Source organism: Pinus tabuliformis, chromosome 3_2 (assembly GCF_031772625.1).
Source record: "Pinus tabuliformis cultivar Carrire ecotype Pingquan chromosome 3_2, CPIR1, whole genome shotgun sequence".
Lineage (NCBI taxonomy): Eukaryota > Viridiplantae > Streptophyta > Pinopsida > Pinales > Pinaceae > Pinus > Pinus tabuliformis.
The window spans coordinates 250,563,531-250,586,682 of record NC_142302.1 but is presented as its reverse complement, the minus strand read 5'-3'; the positions used below and the strand labels follow the sequence as shown (position 1 = coordinate 250,586,682).

General features: G+C 39.5%; 1 protein-coding gene across 1 annotated transcript in view; it reads right to left on the bottom strand.

Moving 5' to 3' along the window:
- HPR (hydroxypyruvate reductase) overlaps positions 1-23,152 on the bottom strand; it is a 78,287-nt gene that overhangs the window by 5,589 nt on the left and 49,546 nt on the right. Inside the window, exons 2-7 of the mRNA XM_089416208.1 lie at positions 6,633-6,716; positions 5,425-5,565; positions 4,947-5,068; positions 4,605-4,686; positions 4,352-4,424; positions 3,919-4,010 (exon numbers count right to left, since the gene is read on the bottom strand). Coding sequence (XP_089272334.1) covers positions 3,919-4,010; positions 4,352-4,424; positions 4,605-4,686; positions 4,947-5,068; positions 5,425-5,565; positions 6,633-6,716 — 594 coding nt within the window. The remainder of the gene's footprint in view (positions 1-3,918; positions 4,011-4,351; positions 4,425-4,604; positions 4,687-4,946; positions 5,069-5,424; positions 5,566-6,632; positions 6,717-23,152) is intronic.

Sequence of the window (23,152 nt, the reverse complement as noted above, 5' to 3'; positions counted from 1 at the left end):
GGAGAAGAAGGGAGGCAGAGATTGTTATTTTGCTGAAGGAGAGACAAGTTTACGGGGGGCAAGACCACTTATAGGCTTGATTTTCAAGGCTGGGTGTGGCAAACAGTTTGAGGAGAGGTTGTAGTATCTCCAGTGTGAAGTCTGAGACTACTACAACGAATTTTCCTTGGTAGAAAAGAGCTGATAAGCAGCTCGAAAACAGGGGGACAGCCCAAGTTTTAAGGCTGTCACAGCACGAAATTCAAGGTTCTGCATGATTTTCGAGGTGGTCTCCAGCACAATTTGTTAGGAAATCCAGCGCAGATTTTGAGGAACATACTACATTTATTTCAGTTTGACAGGCCCACAAATAAAGGAGAAGTAGCAGGCTTGTGTCTCAAAATTCGAGGCAGATGATGTCTGCCATTGGCACAATTTTCTGGGCAGTGAACTGCTGGACTGTGGCACAAAAATCAAGGTACAAGTGTTGAGTAGTAGCATGTTTTTCAAGGTGCAGAGGTCTGGAAGTAGGGCTGAAGTTTCAATCTAGTGGCTCAAATTTTGGCATAGAGAAACCTAACCAGAGGCTGAAAACACATTGGACAGTGGCCCAAGTTACAAGGCAGAAGTCCAAAACTGTAGCTAACTGTGGCCCAAATTTCTAGGGAGATAAGTACCTCGGATTTTGTTGCTGTGTAAATTTCCTGAGAGAAGTATAATGATAATCCTCTTCTAGACTGGTTTTCCCCTTGTGGGTTTTTCTAGGGTCAGAGATTGGCCAAAAATCTAAGTCTCTAGATGTGTGAATGATTATCCATATTTCTATTATCAGTTGAATGGTTAAAGTGTAGAGGTAGACTAACAATATTTGTTTAATGCATATGATGTTTAAATATCATCCAAGTGAAATGTGGGGTTGTGGGTGTAAATGCAAACAAACTAAATTGGGAGGTGCTACAGGAAATCCTAAAAATTTCCACATGGTATAAGAGTTACGAGTGAACTTCAGCTGATAAACAGTGAACCTACAGCAAGCATACCTTCTGCTAAAACAGTGAACAACAAACCAAAACCTACCTTATATACCAGAGAACAATGGTTGAGAGGGAGGTTGTTTGTGCCTTTATTTTTTCAATGATTGAGAAGTAGTGTTGGTTGAAAGGGTCATAGCAATTGGACTGAGGATGGAAGATATGCTGAGTGGAGCTGAAAATTTTGGCCCATGGAAGGAGAGAATGATGTTGCTGCTTGAGGAAGTTGAGGTGTGGGATATTGTAGAGAGTGCAATACAACCTCCCACTGATCCAGTTCAGTTGGCAGACTTCAACAAGCGAAATGTGAAGGCAAGGAGAATCATTCTTGATGCTATTAAAGACCACCTATTCCCTCATGTGACAGGGAAGAAGTTTGCCCATGAGATGTGGGATTCCCTAGTAACATTTTCACCAGAGCTCCAATGAGAATAGGAATATGGTGTTGTGTCAGAAGTTAAGAAACACCAATATGACCAAGACCGATGCGATGACCTTATACCTCACCAAGATCACATAGGTGAGAGATGAGTTGGCTGCGGTGGGAGAGGCTATCCCTGAGGACCAGTTGGTCAGGACGGCATTAGATGGTTTTCCCAAGCAATGGGATAGATTCATAGATGGCATTGTTGCCAAAGAGCATTTTCCTGATTAGAAGAGGATGTGGGATGATTTCATTCAAGACGAGACCAGGAGTGCTAAGAGTGGCAGCCAGCGTGGTGGGGTATACGAGGAGGAGAATGTTGCCCTTGCAGCCAAAGGCAAGAAGAAGAAGAAGGGGTCCACAAGTGGGGCAAAGCAGCAGAAGGGGAAACAGGAGTCTGAGAAGGACTTGAGCAAAGTGAGATGCTTTTCTTGTGGGAAGATGGGTCACAATGTTGCTCAGTGTCCCAACAAGAAAGGGAAGAAGAAGGATGTGGCAACATCAGCTGAGGTGGATGAGTTTTCCACCAAGTTTGACTCAAACGTGGATGCGTTTTCCACCAAGTTTGACTCAAACGTGGATGCGTTTTCCACTAGTGTTACATCCTCTAGTGTTTGGTTTATAGACAGTGGAGTATCTTGCCATATGAATGGAGTGAGAGAGCACTTTCCAAGTCTTACAAAGGATGATGTAGACTTGGAGGTGGTGCTTACAGATAACTCCAAGATCAGAGCGACAGTGTGGGGACTATATCCTTTCAGAGGGAGTCATTGCCACCTTTGAAAGTGACAGAGGTCCTATATGTTCGAGGGCTAAAGAAGAAACTCATTTCAGTTTCCAGCATTGAGGACTAATAAAACATACAAGACTTGGGACAAAAATCCAAAGAAGGGTAATTTGGAGGATTGGACAATATTTTGGAATACTTGGAGTCCAATCTTGCTTTTTGAGGCTAGAAGAGTCTAGATATTGATCATGCTAAGATCTCAGCCTCATGAATTGCCACTGTCAACAATGCTCCAAATGCAACAGCTTCAACTTCACATCCACGACCACATGGGCATCATGTAGGTAGTGGCAGTGCCCTTCCCAATGTCCTTAATACAGCTAGCTTTAGAACATGAGAACTAGTAGAAATTGATTGTGGCAGGAAGACAACCAAGTAGATAATATAATTAGAATATTGAAATTTTTTCATGTTTTTTCTATTATTATTAATAGTTTTATTTTTTTAATATAACTTGTCATAGACTCTAATACTTTAGCTCACTCAGTGTTTTCAGTTTCTCAATTTGGCAAATCGACTATTTTGTGAACATCATGTATCATATGCATGCTATAACTGTATGGTAATGATGGGCTATTTCATTTTATAAATTCAAATTTCATAGTTTACTTTCTGCTATCTAATCTAAAACTTTGTGAGTTTGTAATGACTAAAAAATTACCGCTACATGTTATCTGTGCACTAAATGATTGATGTTCTAATGATTAATCTACTAAATATGGAAATTTCTAACTTCTAAATAATGTAGTATTCATCTGCAAGTCATAGCACAAAAAACTATGTTAAATATTTTCTGCAACTAATTTGGCATTTTGCATGTTTTTTTGAATCTATATGCATTAACTTTAGATAAAAACATGGTTTTTTGGGAATCAGCACTCCCTCTCCGCACTTTTCTCCTGTTTCTGCTCCAAGAAACCTTGAGTCTAATTAATAATTACAAACTACAAAGCAAAATTTGCTTTCCAAAGAAATGTCTGAAAGGACATTCCTAGCATGGTATTCCACGCTTGCAAGAAACTATGCATATTCCAGTGTGTAAACGTAAATCAACGCAATACATAATGTCAAGATATTGTATTGTTCTTATTCAGTATTTACAATAGATATTTGCAATATTGTCAACATCATAGAAATTTCTACCAAAGTCATTACTATGTTATTCAGGAGGATATACTTCTCCTCTCTTTCTGCATATAATAAAGGTAATAGTACTATCTGGCAGGATGTTTTTCAATATCTGATGCCTTTTCCAGTTTCTTTTGCCTTCGAGACATGCCAATGTAAGTTTTAAAGTTACAAAATTATTGTTCTAAACAAATTAGTCCTTTTCTTTATCGAGGGTGCAAAATTTATTGAAGTCTTTTATTACATCATTCACATTTACAATTTGCAAATAATGAACCAATGAGTTTTTGTATCTTATATAGAGCCCTTAAAAAATGGATTGGACCATGAATTTTCTTTTCTGTGCGGTGGGGGGCTGGGGGGATCTAAAAATTGGAGAAGCATCAATCCAATAATAAGGCTAAAAAAACAAAGCCATATTGTCTCCCTCGACAGACTGTAAACATGGAATGTGCGAACAATGTGACAAAATTAAGAAAACATATGAAGCATAAATTGAATGATAAAGACATACCAACCAGTCTAATAAAAGATAGCTCTTAACTCTAAGTTTAAGATCAGATGCTAACCACGTCAGCGTCTCTGAGAACATCCTCAACAGTGGAGGCCCTTTTCCATGTAACTGGCGCTTCACCTTGAGACATCAAAAACTCCCCATAAGCTGCAAAAAAGTCACTGACAACATTAGTGAGAAAAGATGCAAGCAAAAGTAAAGCCACTGAAATTAAGATAACAGTGTGAAAAGTGATTATTTCTCAGTGCAACTCGGCATCTACCTAATAAGCTTCGAAAAAGTTTGTGTATTTCCACACAAATAGATAATGAACATAAGAAACATTTCCATCAAACAAGACTCTAACTACAAGAGAAATATTTTTAAAGAGTCACATAAATGTCGGGAAGTCAAAAATGCAAGGCATGGTAATATTGTCTTCGTTGAATATATGGTATGGAAAATAGTTTGTTGCCTACGATCACAAGTAATTCAACATTTATACAAACCTGTCAGATATTTTTCAAGTCGAGTAGATTGGTATAAATCATAGTATATGAGATTCATTTTAAAACCTTCCACCTGAAATTGACAATAGACATATTAAACATATGGATAAGCAGTAATGGCCAGGTCTCAGTTAGATTAACTTTGAAACCAACAACCCAAAAACTAAAGATGAAAAAATATTTAGAACTCTAATTTGCATCTACACACATTTAATCAATTTTGTTAACTATAGAAGCCAGTCAACTGTTGTACCATCATTCGGGCATACGCAGAGCCAATCCTTCCAGCGCCAATTATGCCAACGGTTTGTCCCTTGAGCAAGTTTCCAACAAATCTACAATTCTCGTAGTCATAGCATTATTTAAACACTGAAGCAAATTAGTTCTAAAAGTATGTTTCATTTAAGGTTTGTATGTTTTTAGCTTTTGTGAATTTTATGTTATGCAAGACTCTACACCAAAAGAGACTTTGTATTTAGGTGTGCCTCATAAGTAGCATTATACTTTTCTTTATTTTAAGAAAATTATCTACCATTAAAAGAAACGCAGGATCTTTAATAACTCAGAGAAAAGGATAGACTTTCAAGAAACTCACAAGTGAGGTAGCCAACCATCATATAGACCTGCTCTCATAAACTGATCTGCTTCAACTACTCTTCTAGCAGCTGCTACTGTTAACGCAACTGCCAACTCAGCAGTTGTTTCCGTAAGAACACCCTACCGACATTTCAGAAGTAAGCATTCTCAGGTTTGTCATGAATCAACTAAATAAAGATCACACAAAAACATGCCATGGCACTTACTACTGACTTTTACTAGGGTGAGATAAATTCGTGCTATTGTAATCATTGTTTTATTTGTCATTACAAATATACTTGCGAAGTTACTGAATTAATTCCACTTTCCACTGGATTCTGTTAGGCATCCTGTAAGCATTAAATTTCCACAAAGTTGAACTAAAGTACAAAGGTCCTTGGATCACTTGAAACTGGTAAGTTCACAATTTTTTTGATATGATAATATATTATTCCAGTTTAACTTGAGCAAAGTCATTCCAACTTAATACTTCATACCGGAGTGTTGCCAACTGCTATGCCATATTTGTTTGCAGCATTCACATCCACATTGTTGTAACCGACAGCCATATTACTAAATGCAGTTCCTCCAGCTCGTTTGAGGGTGCTGAAAAGAGTTTCGCCCCAATCCTCTGTCAACTGCAGGACAGAACATTAGGTGAAAGTTGATTATAAGCAATTATCTCACCAGGACATCATAGAAATTACAGAGCACGTCACACAACAAGAATTCCAGGAAAAGCTTACATTACAAATAAAATACGCTAATCACAAACTACAAGTCAAAACTAAACCAAGAATCCTATCTTCTATAAGACGTTTCAAGTTTCAACCATAACATGAAATTACTAGGCAGACACGTGACGTAATTAAAAAACTATATTCAAACACGCAGTTGAGTTACAGGTTATGGCACTTCAGCGGATACATTTTGTACACCTATTTATTTTGCAATTGTAATATATACATTCAATATTCAAACATGAGAATCTTGAAGTGGATGGCAATCTAGAATCATTCAAACATGAGAATCTCGAAGTGGATGACGATCTGGAATCTTCTTCAAACTTCGTTTTGATGCTAAGGGGGGCAAGGTGACTCTTTGGGATGCTACAGGAGTGGTTTCGGTAGGCTGCATGGAGAGTTCCCAGCATGCCTCAAAGGATGGAGTAGGACTCATAGCGCTTTTAAAAGATTTGAAGATTGCAAAAGAAAAGAGGACTCAAATGATGCTAGTGCAGGGAGATATAAAGCTGTAATTGAGATCATAGGAGGGAATTCTTGACTGAACTATGTGGTGCACAAGAGATTAGCAATTAATATCCGAAACCTATTTGAAGACGAAGAAGAAACCAAGTTGACATGCATTTCCACAGATAAGAACCATCAGGCAGGTGCTAATGTCAGGGCAGCTTTGTATCTCGAGACGAACAAGTTTGTGGTAGAAGAATTATCTAGTCTTTGAACCTCAGAATAAACATTTATAAGATGGGGGTGGCCTTTTTTTAGGGCAAAGGAGACCAGTTAAATGCGTTAGGAGGCTATAGGAAGAGGAAGGTTGTCTCCATGTAGAAACTACTACCCATTGGGTTGAGGCTTCCTTGCATTTCAATCCTTCCAAATTTTGATTTGCATTTAATTGTTGATTTTAAGTAGTTTGAATACTTTTGCTGGTTGGTCTGAAAACAATAATGAAGAAAACTTGCCTGTCCAATTACTCCGTCACATTTGTCACCAATAAGCGCCTGTATGTCCTCCACGTCTAAAATAGTTTTCTTCTCCGAGCAAATCTGACAAAAAACAGTGAAAATCTTAGAGATTATTTCCATAAGAAAACGCTAGTACTTACCAATGTAAGCAATTGAAATGCTACGGGCCCTCTAGGCCATTATAAAATAGCTATTTCAGATATGTTTAATATCTCTATAATCAAATTTCAGACGATAAAAAATTTGAAAATAAGTAACATATATAGAATAAATTCAGAAAAAACAAAAATAATTAAAGAATTTCTAAAAAATATAATGTTTATTATAATTATAATTTTAAAAACCCAATACTTATAGTACTGGAATGGATGCCATTATCATCCTTTTAAATTGTATATACAAAGTCAATATTACATCAAAATGGTCTTTCCCTTACATATCCATGCAAGTAGGGTATGTGCATGCAATTTCTACATTTACTAGTTTTCCACCATCTTTGTTAAGGCAATCAAACAACCTAAACATCGTAAATCCAAAAAGGCTCAAATTGGCTAACCCAAACAATATTGTGATTGGAGACATTAGGGAGATTTTCCTTGACTCTCTCTCCATGAAATCCATTGACGGGTGACTTTGCCATAAAGTTGTGCTAGACAACCGATTGAATAAGTTGTAGAGACTTAAATCGAAGCGAACAACTCGGCTCCTTTAGATGCACAATAACTGAAAACCCTTGGTTGAACCCAAGAAAGCCTTTTTTGCTTGGTTGCTTGGTCCCTTACCCTTGGAGGCTTGGCTCTCAACCATTGGTCAGTACATCTTTGTTGAGAATTTTGCTCAGACGGGAAGTTCCGCACAAGTTCATTGTGAACATGCGAGAACTAGTTAAGATATTTTCAAAAAGTAATTCTGTTTTATAAAAGTCATGCTATTTTGTAATTCAGTTTAGTAAAAAACGAAAAGTCTTATATTTAGCTGCTAAATCTACAAAAGGTGCATCTCATGCATGCATGACTTTAATTAGAAGTATACTCAAAAATAGATTAGGATTTTGATTCAACTAAAAGTATTAAGGCAGAGCAAGATAGAGGTCTTCAACAAACTAGAACATCGAGCAGGTTGAGCGACCAGGAGAGAGAGGGCAGGGATTCAGGCAGAAGCAAATCTGGGCAGCAGACTGTACAGGGTGTCATACGGATCCATACAACCATACGAAACAATTCCATAGAATCATACAGTCGTACAGACAGATTTTATAGTTCATATAGCAAGCCATATAAGCTCAGCTCAGCGTGATTTTGTAACAGTGCAGCAGTTGTTTATTGGGCAGCTTGTGGAGGTTTCCTTGTAAGGTTTTCGAAGGCATGAAAAGTTGATGTGAAAAAAAAATTACCTGTATATGTGTGAAACTGTTTTATGCTTCCACTATTTAATTTCCAGCTATTGTGAAATGGATATTATTGTCTGAAATTTTAATTTCCTTGTAAGGTATTCGAAGGCATGAAAAGTTGATGTGAAAAAAAAATTACCTGTATATGTGTGAAACTGTTTTATGCTTCCACTATTTAATTTCCAGCTATTGCTAAATGGATACTATTGTCTGAAATTTTAATTTCAACGTTAATTACATTCAACAATTTATATATTTAATTAAGATCAAAAGGACGTCAGCTATCTAGGGTTGGAAATTTCTACTTGGGATCAAAGCTATTTCACTGATTGAGATTTTTGGGGGTTTGCAGTAGTAAATCAATTACGAGGAAGAAGGACAGGCTAGAGGGTTTCACAGTTTTATTTTCTGATTTGGGAGTTTGTGCAGTAGATGTTAGAGATGGCATCAACTAGCCTCAGATCTGAGGACAAATTGGATGGTGCCTCCAATTTCTTATCATGGAAGGTGAGTGTTACAGTCTTACTAGAAGAGAATGATCTTCGGGAAATTATCAGGAGCGTTATCACTCTGCCTACAAATCTGCAGCAATTGGCAGTTCAAAACATGAGGGAAGTGAGGGCCAAGTGGATGATCTTGGATGCTATAAAGGATCATCTAATCCCTCATATATTTGAGAAGAAGACAGCAAAGGATGTGTTTGATGCCCTAGTTAGTCTCTACCAGAACGAGAACATAAACATGAAGATTTTATTACGAAACAAACTCAAATCCATAGTGATCATCAACAATTACCTTATGAAGGTCACACAAACTCATGATCAAGTTCTAGCAGTTGGGGTGGAGGTTGCAGATGCAGAACTAGTGAACATGGCACTGAATGGATTCTCAGCTTCATGGGAACCATTTGTCAAAGGCATTTGTGCTCAAGAGAACCTTCCTAACTTTGAGAGGCTTTGGAATGACTATATCTAGGAGGAGACTCTGATGGAGTTAAAGGTCAACAAGAAGGGTGGTGATGAGAACCTAGCTCAATCAAATAAGGGCAAAGATAAAGAACCAGCAAGGGTAAGGGAAAGAGTGAGTAGCCAACTTCATAGATAGGAAAGGACTTAAGTAAAATCAAGTGCTTCATTTGTCATAAGCATAGTCATTATGCATCACAGTATCTAGAGAAAAAGAAGGGTAAAGAAAAGCAGCAACGAATACAGGTAGCCAAGTTCAAGAAGGATTTCTCATTGGTATCTTGTCTTTCTACCAACACGATTCTAATGAATGCATGGTATGTGGACAGTGGGGCATCTCAACGTATGACACCAATTGGCAATTATTTTCTAGTATGAAGAAGTAGGAATTAGGCATGCAAGTTGAGCTTGGTGATGATGCCAAGTATCAAGGAGCAGGAGTTGGTACTATTCCCTTCCACTCAAGTCAAGTAATTATTTATATTTTGATGATGTCTTGTTTGTTTCGGGCAGTGTTCCACAGGGTTGTGTCCCCCAGGGTGGGGGGAGGGCCACTCCCCATGTTTTCCACGTTCTCAGGATGGGGGAAACCCTATAGAAACATTTCTCCACATCCCCCTATTAGGGAAACTCCGATAAGCACAAGGGGAAACTTTTCCCAATGTGGGGGATGTTTCTCATTAGTATCTTGTCTTTCTACCAACACGATTCCATTGAATGCACGGTATGTGGACAGTGGGGCATCTCGACATATGACACCAATTGGCAATTATTTTCTAGTATGAAGAAGTAGGAGTTAGGACTACAAGTTGAACTTGGTGACGATGCCAAGTATCAAGGAGCAGGAGTTGGTACTCTTCCCTTCCAACTCAATTAATTATTTATATTTTGATGATGTCTTGTTTGTTCCAGGCAGTGTTCCATGGGGATGCGTCCCCCAAGGTGGGGGGAGGGCCACTCCCCATGTTTTCCACGCTCTTAGGATGGGGGAACCCCTATAGAAACATTTCCCCACATCCCCTTATTAGGGAAACTCCGATAAACACAGGGGGAAACGTTTCCCCAATGTGGGGGGCGTGTTTCCCAAAACGGGTGCTTGTGGACATCTCCTCTCAAAAAGGGGTGTCTATAAATGTCTCCCCTCTAAAGGGGAACATCTGAGCACCCCCGCTAAATTTTGCCTTCAAAAAATAATTTATGAGTGGGGAAGCCTAATATTCAACCCTAGGGCCCTACTAATGCTATGTAATTAATAGTCATCCTTTTACTTAAATTTTTAACATTCCCATTAATTATTTTAGGATGTTTGAGAGTGTTTCCAACATCAATGGATTTCATATGGAGAAAGCAGAATTTTAGATCCCGCTCAAAATCTAGCAAACTTAACAGCGTTCAAGATTTCAAGAGTGGGGCGCTTGCAACGTTTCCATTGGATTCTATCATGTATGAGGGTATGGAACTAGCATTTAATCAAGAGCTACAAGCCCTCTATATACCTCAACGTTGGTGCCATTGATTGTTGAACTTCTTTATCATGACACTAGTAAAAATGAACCCATCACTCAAACAAGATCTCAATTTGACATGTTAAGCTTTTCCTATCTTATTCTAATGCTTGGAGGGTGATATTGATGATTAATATCTCAATATACGCAATGATTTTGATGATTTGTAGGTATTTGTTGTAGAATGATTTCTTTTAGACTAAAGGGCATGTAGAGCCTCTTTGTTGATGGATTTTTGGCTCAAAGATGGATTGCACCTGGTATTTGCACCCTTGCTATATATACGAAAACTTTGCAACTACTTAGTGTACAACTGAAAATAAGGTAACCAATACTAAAACCAAATTTACTACCATGAAGATATAGAGTTCATTAATTAATAAGCAGCAGAATAAACAAAAAGATAAAGACACAATCACAAAAATTAAACAAAATATTTTTTCTAGGGAACCCAGCTGGGAAAACCCTCTCCTTGTTATAGAACTTTATTGATAAAGTTACAGCAATTAGATCTCTTTGCAATGCAATTTATCTCACTAGAAAACTCAATGTTTTCACTGCTTACAATAGCTTGAAACACCCTGTAACAACTTTGTCCCAGCTCCTCCTTGCTAGTGGCCTACCTTGCCCACTTTCCTTGCGCCAAGTCTGCATTGCTGGCACGAATTCATTGCACACAAGCCTCCTTTGGCTGGCCCAAATTCTCTGTGCACAGACCTTCTTTGGCTAGCCCTAATTCTTTGCGCACAGCCTCCTATTCTCTAGTGCTAAGGGCCTCCTATACTTTGGGATGCAACCCCTCACACCTAGCACAATCTAGCATCAAGGAATTCTCTCTATGCTCTGTAATTTCTCCTCCAAGGTACCAATCCACAGCAAGAATCTCTCTCACACACAAACTAGTGAACCCTCTCACAAACTCGTGAGCTATTGTCTTGTCTCACAACCTTTAACACAAAAAATTTGTTCAATTTTGTGCCTTCGTCCTTTTAACAATTCGATCCATGTTATAATTAGAAAATTATAATTAAGTGAATGGAGACTTTCACAATTACTCATATTGTGATGGAGATTTCTGGAATTAATCTGTGTAATGAATTTGATCCGTCCAATGTTTCAGATGGTTACTCCATCCGTCATCAGGGATCAAAGCTAATTTGTCCCTAATGATGGATGGAGTAAGCATCTGAAACGTTGGATAGATCAAATTCATTACACAGATTAATTCCGGAAATCTCCATCACAAATTATAATTAGACAATTACAAATTTGGAATTGCAGTTACGATTGACTTGGTTAATTGAGTTCGAACTAAACTCTCTCCAATCATAACTTGGAGTTATAACTCGTCCTTCTTCAATCAAGGACTAAAGTTCCCAACTCGTCTTATCCCAAATTCAACTGCCACTTGGAGATCCAGTTAACTGACCCTCAAACTCCATGCATAAATCTACTAACTCGTTCATCTCCACGAACTCGTACTTGACAAAAGGAAGACACCTTGTGTTCTTTCTTGACTAAGGCAAAAGTCAAGAAGACCTTCTTTGCTACCATTTTCAACACTCCCTCTTATCGAGGAAGGTGCTTCTAGAAGAACTTCGTCCACCTGGATCCGTCTCCAACACTACCACGTTCTTCGTTGTTGTAGTTGCACCCTCTGAACTAGAAGACTTCCCTACTTTCTTCTGCGAAATCTGACTTGAAGACATATTCTTTCCAACCATGCTCTACAAGTCTATCATTCTAGTCATAAGTGCCATGTACCCTATGTACCTCTATCGTTGGTTCCTTTGGCTGAAGGTGATACTGGAAGATCCAATTCTCTCCTGATCTCCCTTAAACAACTCTTATGCCCACTTGGCATGAACTCTCCTTGTACTAGGAGTCACTAACTGAGTGGTTTTCTTCACTCACCCTGGGTTATGCTCCTCATCATCCGGTTGGTCAGCCCAAATGCCAACTAGTCGGGACTCAAACTAAGATAATGGTTGAGGCTCCATCTTGAGACTCAAGAGCTCTATCATGCTCTCGCTCAACCATCACTTCTCTACTTTGTGCACTACCTACATTACTGCTCAAGTTTGTGCTCGTCACAACTTGTAGTAAGTACAGATTCTTCTTCCTTACCACTATCTGCTTCGTACATCCAGAAACCAAGTGTTGGAGGTAAGCCTTACCTCTGCTGAAGATGATATCATAACCCTTGTCCTCAAGGGTAGATACTAAAACAAGATTCTACTCCAAGCCTGGAACATAGAGGACATCTCTGAGATGGAGGGCACTACTTGACTCCCTCTTAAAACTGACAGTATCAACTCCTCTAGCTGTATACATACCATCATCTCCTAGCTCGATCTGAAACTGCATGTCCTTCTCCTTTAGGTGGCTGAAATTCTTCTTGTTCCCAGTCATGTGGAAGGAAGCTCCTAAATCAATATATCGTACACTATTGTCTATTGAGCTTGCCATGCAAGCAATCCATGAGAAATCTTTCTTGAACTGGGCAAAAAATGCATTTGCCTCCGTTGATGCAACTACATGATCCTTCCTGGACTCCTTCCAATTAGGACACTTAGTAGCATAGTGCACTTGATCTTGCTCAAATCCTTCTTCTTCTTCTCGCCCTTCTGACAGGACTTGGCCTCTCCTTGGCCCTTCTTTCCCTTGGCTTTGCTACCTGCCAGGGCAAAGTTCTCCTCATCCTTTGTCCTTGCTTATCTACCATCTTTGGTTCCTCCGAAACTCTTCCTGAATGTAGTTAACCCACAACCTTTCCCAACCAGGAAAAATTTCTCGGCCACTTACCACATCCTGGAAGCCATACCATGACTTATGAACTCCTAGGAAAGCAAAACTCACCAGGTCACTCTCTGGTACAACCACACCCACTCCTCCTAGCTCATCTCAAACTTGAGTGAACTTAGAAAGATATGTGACGATGGGCTCATTTTTGCTCATCTGAATACTTCTTAGCTTCTCTTTGAGAACTAGCTTCCTGGCATCATTGGTCCCTTGAAATAGATCTAAGATGGATTTAAACATCTCATATGTTGTCTTCTTCTCATGGAGATGAGGAATGATATGGTCTATAACCCCCGGTAGAATGATCCTCTTCGCCTTGGTGTCATTCTTAGTATGTTGGGCCAGTTGTTGGGGATCTTGAGGTGGCGCTATCACCTACTTGATTATCTCTCCCACCCCATTGTTATTCGCTCCTTCTATGCACAAAATTCGAGGCTCCCTCTTGTTATTTTTTGTAGTATCGATTGTGTTTTAGCCTTGAAATTTTGTAGAGAGGCTAGAATACATGAGATCTCCAAAACCTAGATATTGTTTCTGGAAATTCCGCCTAGAAGTGTCTCAATTAGATTATTAGCCAATTTTTAAATATTTCCTAAGTCTAAACTTAGTGAATATGGTTAATTAATCAATATTAATTGAGATAAGGTTAGAATCATCTAGAAACTCAAAAGGATCGATCCAAAAATTATCCTGGCCATTGATTAAGTTTTAATCTTGGTCATTGATGCTCCAGAAGTGGATTATAAAAGGAAGTCGATGTGGTGATGGAGAAATCATCCAGTGCAGATACTCAGTTGCCTAGGCAGTTCAATTTTCTCAGTGGCAGTAGCTCAGCAAAGAAGAAAGAGCCAAAGGGTGAGTAGCAAGTGGAAGAGGAGAGCACCAACGTTCCAGGAGGAAGATTTCCAGTTCCTGGAAGAGTCGAAGGAAGGAAGGTCGAAATCTTCAGAGGTCCAGCGTAGGCCCTACGCAGAGGGTGACGCAGGGAGTTCAGCGCAGAGGTTGGGGAAGCTATTTCAGAGGCAGAAAATAATTGTGGGGTGAGAGAAAAATCTCACAATATTTTTGTCAGTATTTTCCTCAGATTAGATTGTCAGCTAGGCATCTAAATTATTGTACTCAGAATTGTTGTTGAATATTAATAATAAAACCCTCATCTGTTGCACTGGTTTTCCCAATTTGGGTTTTTCCGCGGACAATTGTCCAAAAATAATTGTGTTGAAATTATTGTGTGTGCTAGAATTTCTCAATTTCCAGTTTTTTATTTTTCATAGTATTTTTTATGGTGCAAATTGCAGTGGTGATTTTATTCGTATTTGTTGTAGCAAAGAAACTACATAATTAATTTTTTGAGTTAGAAGAATGTCAGGCCAGGCAGTAACTCTCCAAAGGCAGAAAAAACTGATTCGTCTGATTATTCCATAGGTAGGTTATTGTTATATACATTAGGAGTGATTGTTCAGTTCATCTCCCGATGACTGTTCACATTCATGATTTATTTATTTACAAATTCCCCCCAATCATGAAGATTAGGTGTCAACATTCCCCCCCTTAATCTAAAGGGATGTTGCTGAGTCCAAGCATCATTCTGAATCGTTCAAGCTTTTCCTTTCCAAGTGCTTTGGTGAAGATGTCTGCAATTTGCTCATTTGTGGAACAATGACGGAGATGGATTGTTTTGGCCTCAACATGATGTCGAATCAGATGATATTTAGTATTGATATGCTTTGTTCGATCATGGAACTTTGGATTCTTGGCGAACTTTATTGCAGAGGTGTTATCAATCATGAGTGGAGTTGATTGTACTTGTTTTACCTGCAAATCTTCAAGAATTTTCCTGAGCCACACAATTTCTTTCGTTGCTTCAGCTGCTACCACGTATTCTGCTTCTGTTGTGGAATCTGCTGGAACTGATTGTTTGCGTGATCTCCAGGAGACAGCTCCCGATCCAAGACTCATAGCATATCCTGAAGTAGATACCCCAGTTTCTTTGTCTCCATCGAAGTCTGAATCAGAGTATCCAATCAAGCTGAAGTCGTCCACCTATGTATACTTGATTCCAAGGTCTTGAGTTCCCTTCAAGTACCTTAGAACTCTTTTTGCAGCAGACCAATGTCCCTCACAAGGCTTTTGCATGAACCTGGAGAGGATTCCAACAGTAAATGAAATGTTTGGTCTGGTAGTAGTGAGGTAGATGAGACTTCTTACAAGCTGTCTATACTTTGTTGCATCCTCAAATTCCTTTCCTTCAATAGATGTGAGCTTTAAGTTTTGTTCCATTGGAGTAGAAAGAGGATTGCACTCTGTCATGCCAAATCTATTTAACAAATCTCCAATGTATTTCTTTTGAGAAAGAAATATGGATTTTGGATGTTGGGTTACTTCAATGCCAAGATAGTAATGAACATAGCCCAAATCAGTGATTTCAAAACTTTTCCCCAATTCCTTCTTTATGGATGCAATGTAGCTTTCATTGTTCCCTGTCATTAAAAGATCATCTACATATACCACAAGATACACAACTGTTTTGCCAACTTTCTTGACAAATAAAGTTGCATCATCAAGATCAAAATGATTGAAGTTGAGTTTCAGAAGATGCTCAGTTAGTTTTTCATACCAGGCTCGCGGTGCTTGTTTGAGGCCATACAAGGACTTCACAAGTTTGCATACTTTATGTTCATGTCCTTTCATAGCAAATCCTTCAGGCTGGGACATAAAAACATTCTCTTTTAGATCTCCATTCAAGAATGCAGTTTTTACATCCATTTGATGGACTTTCCAACCGTTCTGAGCTGCTAGTGCAAAGAGTGTCCGAATGGTGGCCCATTTTGCTGTGGGGGCAAAAGTTTCCTCATAATCGACCCCTTCCTTCTGTGCAAAACCTTTTGCCACAAGCCTAGCTTTGTGCTTGTCAAGTGAGCCATCAGCTTTGTACTTGTTCTTGTAGACCCACTTGCAGCCAATTGGTTTGGTTCCAAATGGAGGATCAACCAGCGTCCAAGTGCCATTCTTTATGAGGGCATCATACTCCTTTTGCATCGCTTCTTTCCATTCATCATGAGAAGCAGCTTCTTTGAAGGAAGTTGGTTCAAAATCTGTAGACAAGTTCAATTCACAATCATAAGTAACATCCATATCAACAGGTGAATTAGAGTCATCTACATCACCTCCATTTTGTCGGTTTGAATTTCTGGTTCCTGTTTTTCCGATTTCATCAGATGAACACTTTCAAGTGTCTTTGTCAGCCACTTTGGGGGACCTTTCTGAGATGGTCCAGGCTGCTCTGTTGATTGAGTTGGGACTGAATCAAGATTGAGTCTCCCAATTCTATCAATTACATCACTTAAAGCATCATCCGTTGTTGGAGTTTCATGCAGAGGAGATTGTTCTTCAGAAGAAGATTCCACATGTTGTTCTAGTATAGGAATCCCCCCTTCAAGATGTGGAATCTGATTATCAAACTCTTGAAATGATTTTGTTTTTGCGAATCTATCCAAGCGATCAAGTTGCCGCTCAACAACATTGTCAGATTTGGATGATTCAAGAAAAATTACATCTCTAGATACAACAAACTTTTTATTTACTTCATCATAGAGACGGTATGCTTTGGAGGTGTTTGAATACCCCAGGAAGATACACTTACGACTTCTAGCACCAAGTTTGTTTCTATGTACCTTTGGTATCAAAGCATAACAGGTGGAACCAAAGATCCTGAGATGTTTTACCGAAGGAACATGTCCATACCACAATTCATAAGGAGTCTTGTTTCTTATAGCATTAGATGGACATCTATTCTTTATATATGCAGCACATAGAACAGAATCAGCCCAAAACATTATCTTTACATTTTTGAAGAAAAGCATGGATCGTACCATATTCAAGATTGTTCTATTCATTCTTTCAGCTACACCATTCTATTGGGGATTATAAGGCACAGTTGTTTGATGTTTGATCCCATGTTGGCGAAGATAGTTTTCAAATTCATTTGATGTATATTCTTTTCCATTATCAGTGCGAATAGACCCAATATGAGATTGTGCATCATTTTCAATCCATTTATGAAAATTCTTGAATGTTTGAAAGGCATCAGATTTGTTCTTCAATAAATAAACCCAACAGATTCTAGTGTAATCATCAATAAATGTCATGATATATTTATTTCCATTTGCAGAAGGAACAGGCATTGGACCACATAAATCTGAATGAATGAGTTCAAGCTTCCTATGTGCTCTTGAATGTGAATCATGAAAAGACTGTTTGCTATGCTTTCCTAGAATGCAAGCATCACATTGCTTATGTTTCCTAGGAATTGTAGGCAAACCAGCAACACCATTTTTCTTCAATAAGCAGAGACTGTCATAGTTTAAATGTCCAAATCTAGCATGCCATAATAAACTTGATGGAAGTGTACCTTCTTCATGATGAGAAATATATGAGAAATGTTGTGCACGAGCAGAGGTTCCTTGCAGTTTGAGAAGTCTTTCTTCTTCTATTCCCCTCATGACAAGTGAGTGGTCAGATGCTTTTCTTACCTCAAGCTTGCCATCAAACATATGAATGGAGTGACCTTGCTGGCGGATGTGGACCAAGGACAGCAAGTTTCTCTTAAGCTGTGGGAGATATAGAACATGATCCAGAAGAAAGTCTGGAAGACCACGCAGTTTAAGCCTGATTGTGCCAAGCCCTGATGGCTTGATTTTTGACTGATCTGCAAAGTATACTGCTCCATCAACATTGTCAGTGAAATCTTCAAAAAAATCTTTTCTATAAGTCATATGACAGGTTGCTCCTGAATCAAGCAACCAATCATTTTTCGAAGAAGCAAGTGAAGCATTAAACAAATCTTCATTTACTCCAATGTTACATTGTGCCTCAATATAGTGAGCGGATTCAAGGGCTTTACCTTTGTCTGTATCATCAGTTTTACCTTTCTGTTGGTTTCTTTTCTGCTCAATTTTGTCCCATGGTAGCTTGCATGTAGAAGCATCATGTGATCCATTTCGTTTGCAGCGAATGCAATGCAGATCTACCTTTTCTCCTTGAGAATGTCTGCCCCCCTGCCTCTGAAGTATCTTCCTCTTCCTCTTCGTCCACCTCTTCCTCTTGTAGAATCTTGAGCAGGATGCTTTTCTTTATGAGCAAGGCACACAGTGTCTTCAGAAGATTCAGGGGCTGTCTTCTTTCCAAAGGCTTTCTCTCTTTCAGCGAACTTTTTCACAAGAGAGTCAAAGGTTATATCTTTAAGATTTCCATTTGCTTGTAAAGACTCAAGATAATTGGAGTAGGTAGGATAGAGTGCCTTGAGAAAAGCAATAAGAGGGATATCCAGCTCAACCTTAGTGGATTTGATATCATGCATTATAGACTTTACTTCAGATGCAAGAGCAAGAGGATCATTATTTTTCAGTTCAAGAGTGAAGAGTTTAATCATGAGCTGAACAACTTCAAGTGCAGAATGTGAGCCATAGAGTTCTTTCAGCTTTTGTAAAGCTTCAAAGTCAGTTGAATATGATGAAATATGGCGACTCACCTCTTCATTTACAGATGCTGCGATTAATGCATAGGCTTTGTTGTTCTTGTTTTCCCAAATGATGAGCTCTTTGTCTGATGTAGGCTACACTAAGTCATTGTCTCCTTCTCCGACACACACTCCTTTCCACAACTCATTGAAGATGAGGGTGTGTTTTATCATCCAGGACCATTCAGGATAGTTCTCCTTGCCAGTGAGAACTATTCCTACCATAGAGATGATTGAATGCATTCTGTAAAAAATTACTTCTGCTGATAAAAAAAACTTCTGCTGATAAAAAAAACTTCTACTGATGTAAAGTGAAATTGCACTCAAAAAGGCATTCTCAAAGGATTTCAAATCTCTTCCTTACGCTACAACTTTATGCACTATATTTTCTTCAAATCTCTCTAATGTTAGATAAAAGCATCCAGAATAATACCAGTTGTTCATCCATACATAACTTCAATACTTACAAGATTATCTGAATACTTATTACAATGATGCAAACTCGGTTTCACCTTATACTTATTACAATGATACCATAATAATAGCAGAAGGCTGAGGCCAAACCTACGCTCTAAGTCTTCCACTTTCAGCCAAAGAACACCCAACCGGAGTATGATCTTACCCAGATGTGGATGAAGACCCACGTTGAAGAAGCGCCTTCCCACTGGGTAAGGCTGAGAGCCACAATTCTGCAACCAAACAACCTGTAGATAACAATCCACTGTCGGACTCTAAGGTAGAAACGGTAAAGACTTATCCGAGCAGGCTCCGCTGGGGAGCGGCATAGCGAATGGAACTTATTGCTGGAGATATACTTTAGCTAACCGTCTACAAAGCGTGCCCTCACTGAAAATATCTTCCTTAAAATATCATTAGTGTCAACAGAAACTAATTGCTACGGTCCCTACAGCGTGTGCTCTTACTGAATATATCTCCCTTAAATATCTTGAATGTCAACTGGAACTTTTTGTTCGCTATATAATTTACAGTCTCTACAAAGTGTGCTCTTACCGAAAATATCTCCCTCAAAGTATCCCAAGTGTCAACTATTACAGTGAAACACTTCAACATATACCACAATACCCAGAATTTTACCCGCGAGTGCAGAGATTTATGGTTTTACATAAGGAGTGATTTAGAGTTTTACCGCATTTTCACATTTTTGCGTTGGAGAGAATGTAGAAATCGCCAGTTTCTTACCATCGTCCAATCGACTTCTCTGCCTCTATTAGGATCAGCAAACAACTCGTTTCTAGCAGGCGAGTCGAAACCATCGTTGCAGCAAACTCCATCGACGTAGACCCGAGTCACAGCAATCCAGTTATTAATGCGAGCAATCAGTTCACATACGCTTCAAATCTTCAAGCAGCTGCAACTCGTTACATAAATCATGATTCACCACCGGTGAGGCAGAGAGACGCCATCAACATGCAGAACGAAGAAGGACAGAATATCGATCTTTACATTCCAAGGAAATGCTCAGGTCTACAGCTGCAGTTTCCAGAGAGCCAATGTCTGGAAAATTAACCCAATCGATTCATTGACGTAGCGCAGTGGAAGAGGAAACCGTTTCTCCAACGGAATGTACACAGAATAATCAAAGGAGGAATAGCACCCTTTTTTTTTTGAAACGTTTATGACATGGCTCTGACTGTTCAGAGAGCGACAGAGGCAGAGGCAGAGCAGCGCTCTGGACAGAGGCAGTGGCAGCGCTCAGGACAGAGGCAGTGGCAGTGCTCAGGACAGAGGCAGTGGCAGCAATGAAGGGAGTTACAACTATTTTTAGAACTGGCTCTGATACCATGTCATGCCAGGTAGTAACTCTCCAAAGGCAGAAAAAACTGATTCGTCTGATTATTCCATAGGTAGGTTATTGTTATATACATTAGGAGTGAATGTTCAGTTCATCTCCCAATGACTGTTCACATTCCTGATTTCTTTATTTACAAATTCCTCCCAATCATGAAGATTAGGTGTCAACAAAGAATAATTTCCAGTAGCTGCAAGAGATAAAATTTCACATGGTATCAGAGCATAAGTAATCAGCAAGGAAGCTCAGTAGCAAAGAGGAAAATTTTGTTGCACAGAGGGAGCAGCAAGCTGAAATTTTCAGAAGCAGCGCAGTCCATTGACAAGCTGGCCAAGTTGGTAGGGCAGCAATTCGATTTTCAGTTGAAGGGAGGCGAGAAAATCAAATTGCCCAGATTAGTGATTCCAGCAGTCAAAGGGAGCAGTTGCAGCTCAGATTTTCGCTAAGCAAAATCCTGGTCAGATGCAAAGGGTTTTGTTGCACGCCACAGAAGCAGAGTCTGCGTCAGGTGGAAAAGAGGAATAGCACACTAAATTTTTTCAAGTATAGTCATGGACAGAAGTAACATTCAAGAGACTTCAGATTTGTCTTCCAGATTGGAAGACGAATTTGCTTGCTAGCAGGATTAGCTTCACAGGGAGTTTGGTACATAGACAGTGGAGCATTAGCTCACATGACAGGGGTTAGAGAATATTTCTCTAGCTACAAAGAGGAGCAGATGGACTTCCAGATTACCATCGGAAACAGAACGAGATGTACTCCAATAGGGAGAGGTACCATAGATTTTCAAGAGTCAAGAGCAAGCACCAGCGCTACGGATGTATTGCATGTGTCAGGATTAGGTATGAACCCGATTTCAGTATCCCAGTAACAGGATAAGGGGTATGATAATCACTGTTGATTTTCAGGTAGCATATGATGTGCTCTAGCTCCGAAATTTTGTGGAGGGGCTAGAACACATGAGATCTCCAAGACCCGAAGATCGTTTGGTGAAATTCCACCCGAATTGTATTTTATTAAAATAATTAATATTTTGAATGGGGTTCCCTAAGTCTAAACTTAGGAAAATTAAAATATTAATGGGTATTAATGAAAATATGGGTGAAAAGCTTCTAAGAGACAAGGATCAAATCTAATTTAATCTTAGTCGTTGATTAGAGACTTAATCTCGATCGTTGATTTCTCAACAAGAAAAGTATAAATGTTGGCTTGGTGTCAGTTGGAGAAGACACATAGAGAGATTGAGGAAATCGATTTTCTGAAGTGAGAAGTTCTCAAGAGGGGAATTGATTGGGGAGATCTTGCAGTTGAGGGGTAGTGATAATTCGGGAATACAGACAGAGAGGCGGAGAGAAGCTTGTGGAGGCAGCGCAGTAACTGGGAGAGCTGACGTTGGGCCAGTCTGGGCCCACACAACCTTGACGCAGAGCCAAGAGGGCCATCGCAAAGGAAGAGCTTCCTACCACGCAGAAAGTCGGGGAGTTGCTGGAACAGCCGAGAAAGCTGACGCAGAGCCTCAGAGAGCTTCACGCAGGCCCACGCAGTTACTGCGAAGGGGCAGCAAAGTTGTAGCCGGGGCCAGCCAGTTTTGTTGCCGGATCAATCGGATTCTACCAGGTAAGTGAGGTAAAACTCACTCAAGTTCTCCACCATTGTATTTTTGTCACTGGTTTGCCGGGAGAGAAACCAGCGTTCGTATTCAGAACTTCAGCTTAATAATAGAAAACCATCATAGTTGTTGCACCAGTTTTCCCGCATTGGGTTTTTCCAAGGATGTTTAGTCCAAAAATAAGTGTGTCCTTTGCATGTTTGTCACATATATTTTTCAGTACTTGATCTGTATAGTGGTGTAGGCTACAGTGTATTTACATTAATATTTTATGAATATTTCTGAAAATAACTTGTTAAATGAAGAATACAAGTAGGTAACGTAAATCAGTTTTCTGCAGTAGGATTTCTGGTTTGTTAGATTCAAAAATTTTCACATGGTATCAGAGCGATTGCAGATCAAGGAGCACTGAAGCCATTGGCAAAAGAATAGAAGAAACTCTGTGTGTGGAAGCCATTGTCCCGTGAGATAGTGCAGTTTCTGGCCGAGAGTGCAGAGGAGGGGTGACGTAGTCACCAATGGAGGCTCATGCGTCAGCCTATTTTTGTGACGTTGTAGCTGCAAAGGGCAACGCAGTGATTGTTGGGCCAGCGCAGAGACTATTGAGTCTCGTTTTCCCAATTAGCAGGGCTAGAGGTGCAGCGCAGACTTCATCTGGAGTTGCTGGTGGGGTGTTGATTCTGTTGGTGCAGAACAATACCTAGTGGGGCAAAAACAAAGTAGAGGGAATCAATTCCTCAGAAGATTTCCTGCCAAGAAATCTAGATCTAGTGTTGAGCAGCAGCAAAGAGAGATCAAAGAGGGGTGGTTCGACAGTTGTTGGCAAAAGGATTTCCGTGAAGGAAATCGAAATTCAGAGGGAGCTTGTTCCAGATCCGAGTTTTGTTAGGGCAGCAGCGAAAGAGGGAGAAGAAAACC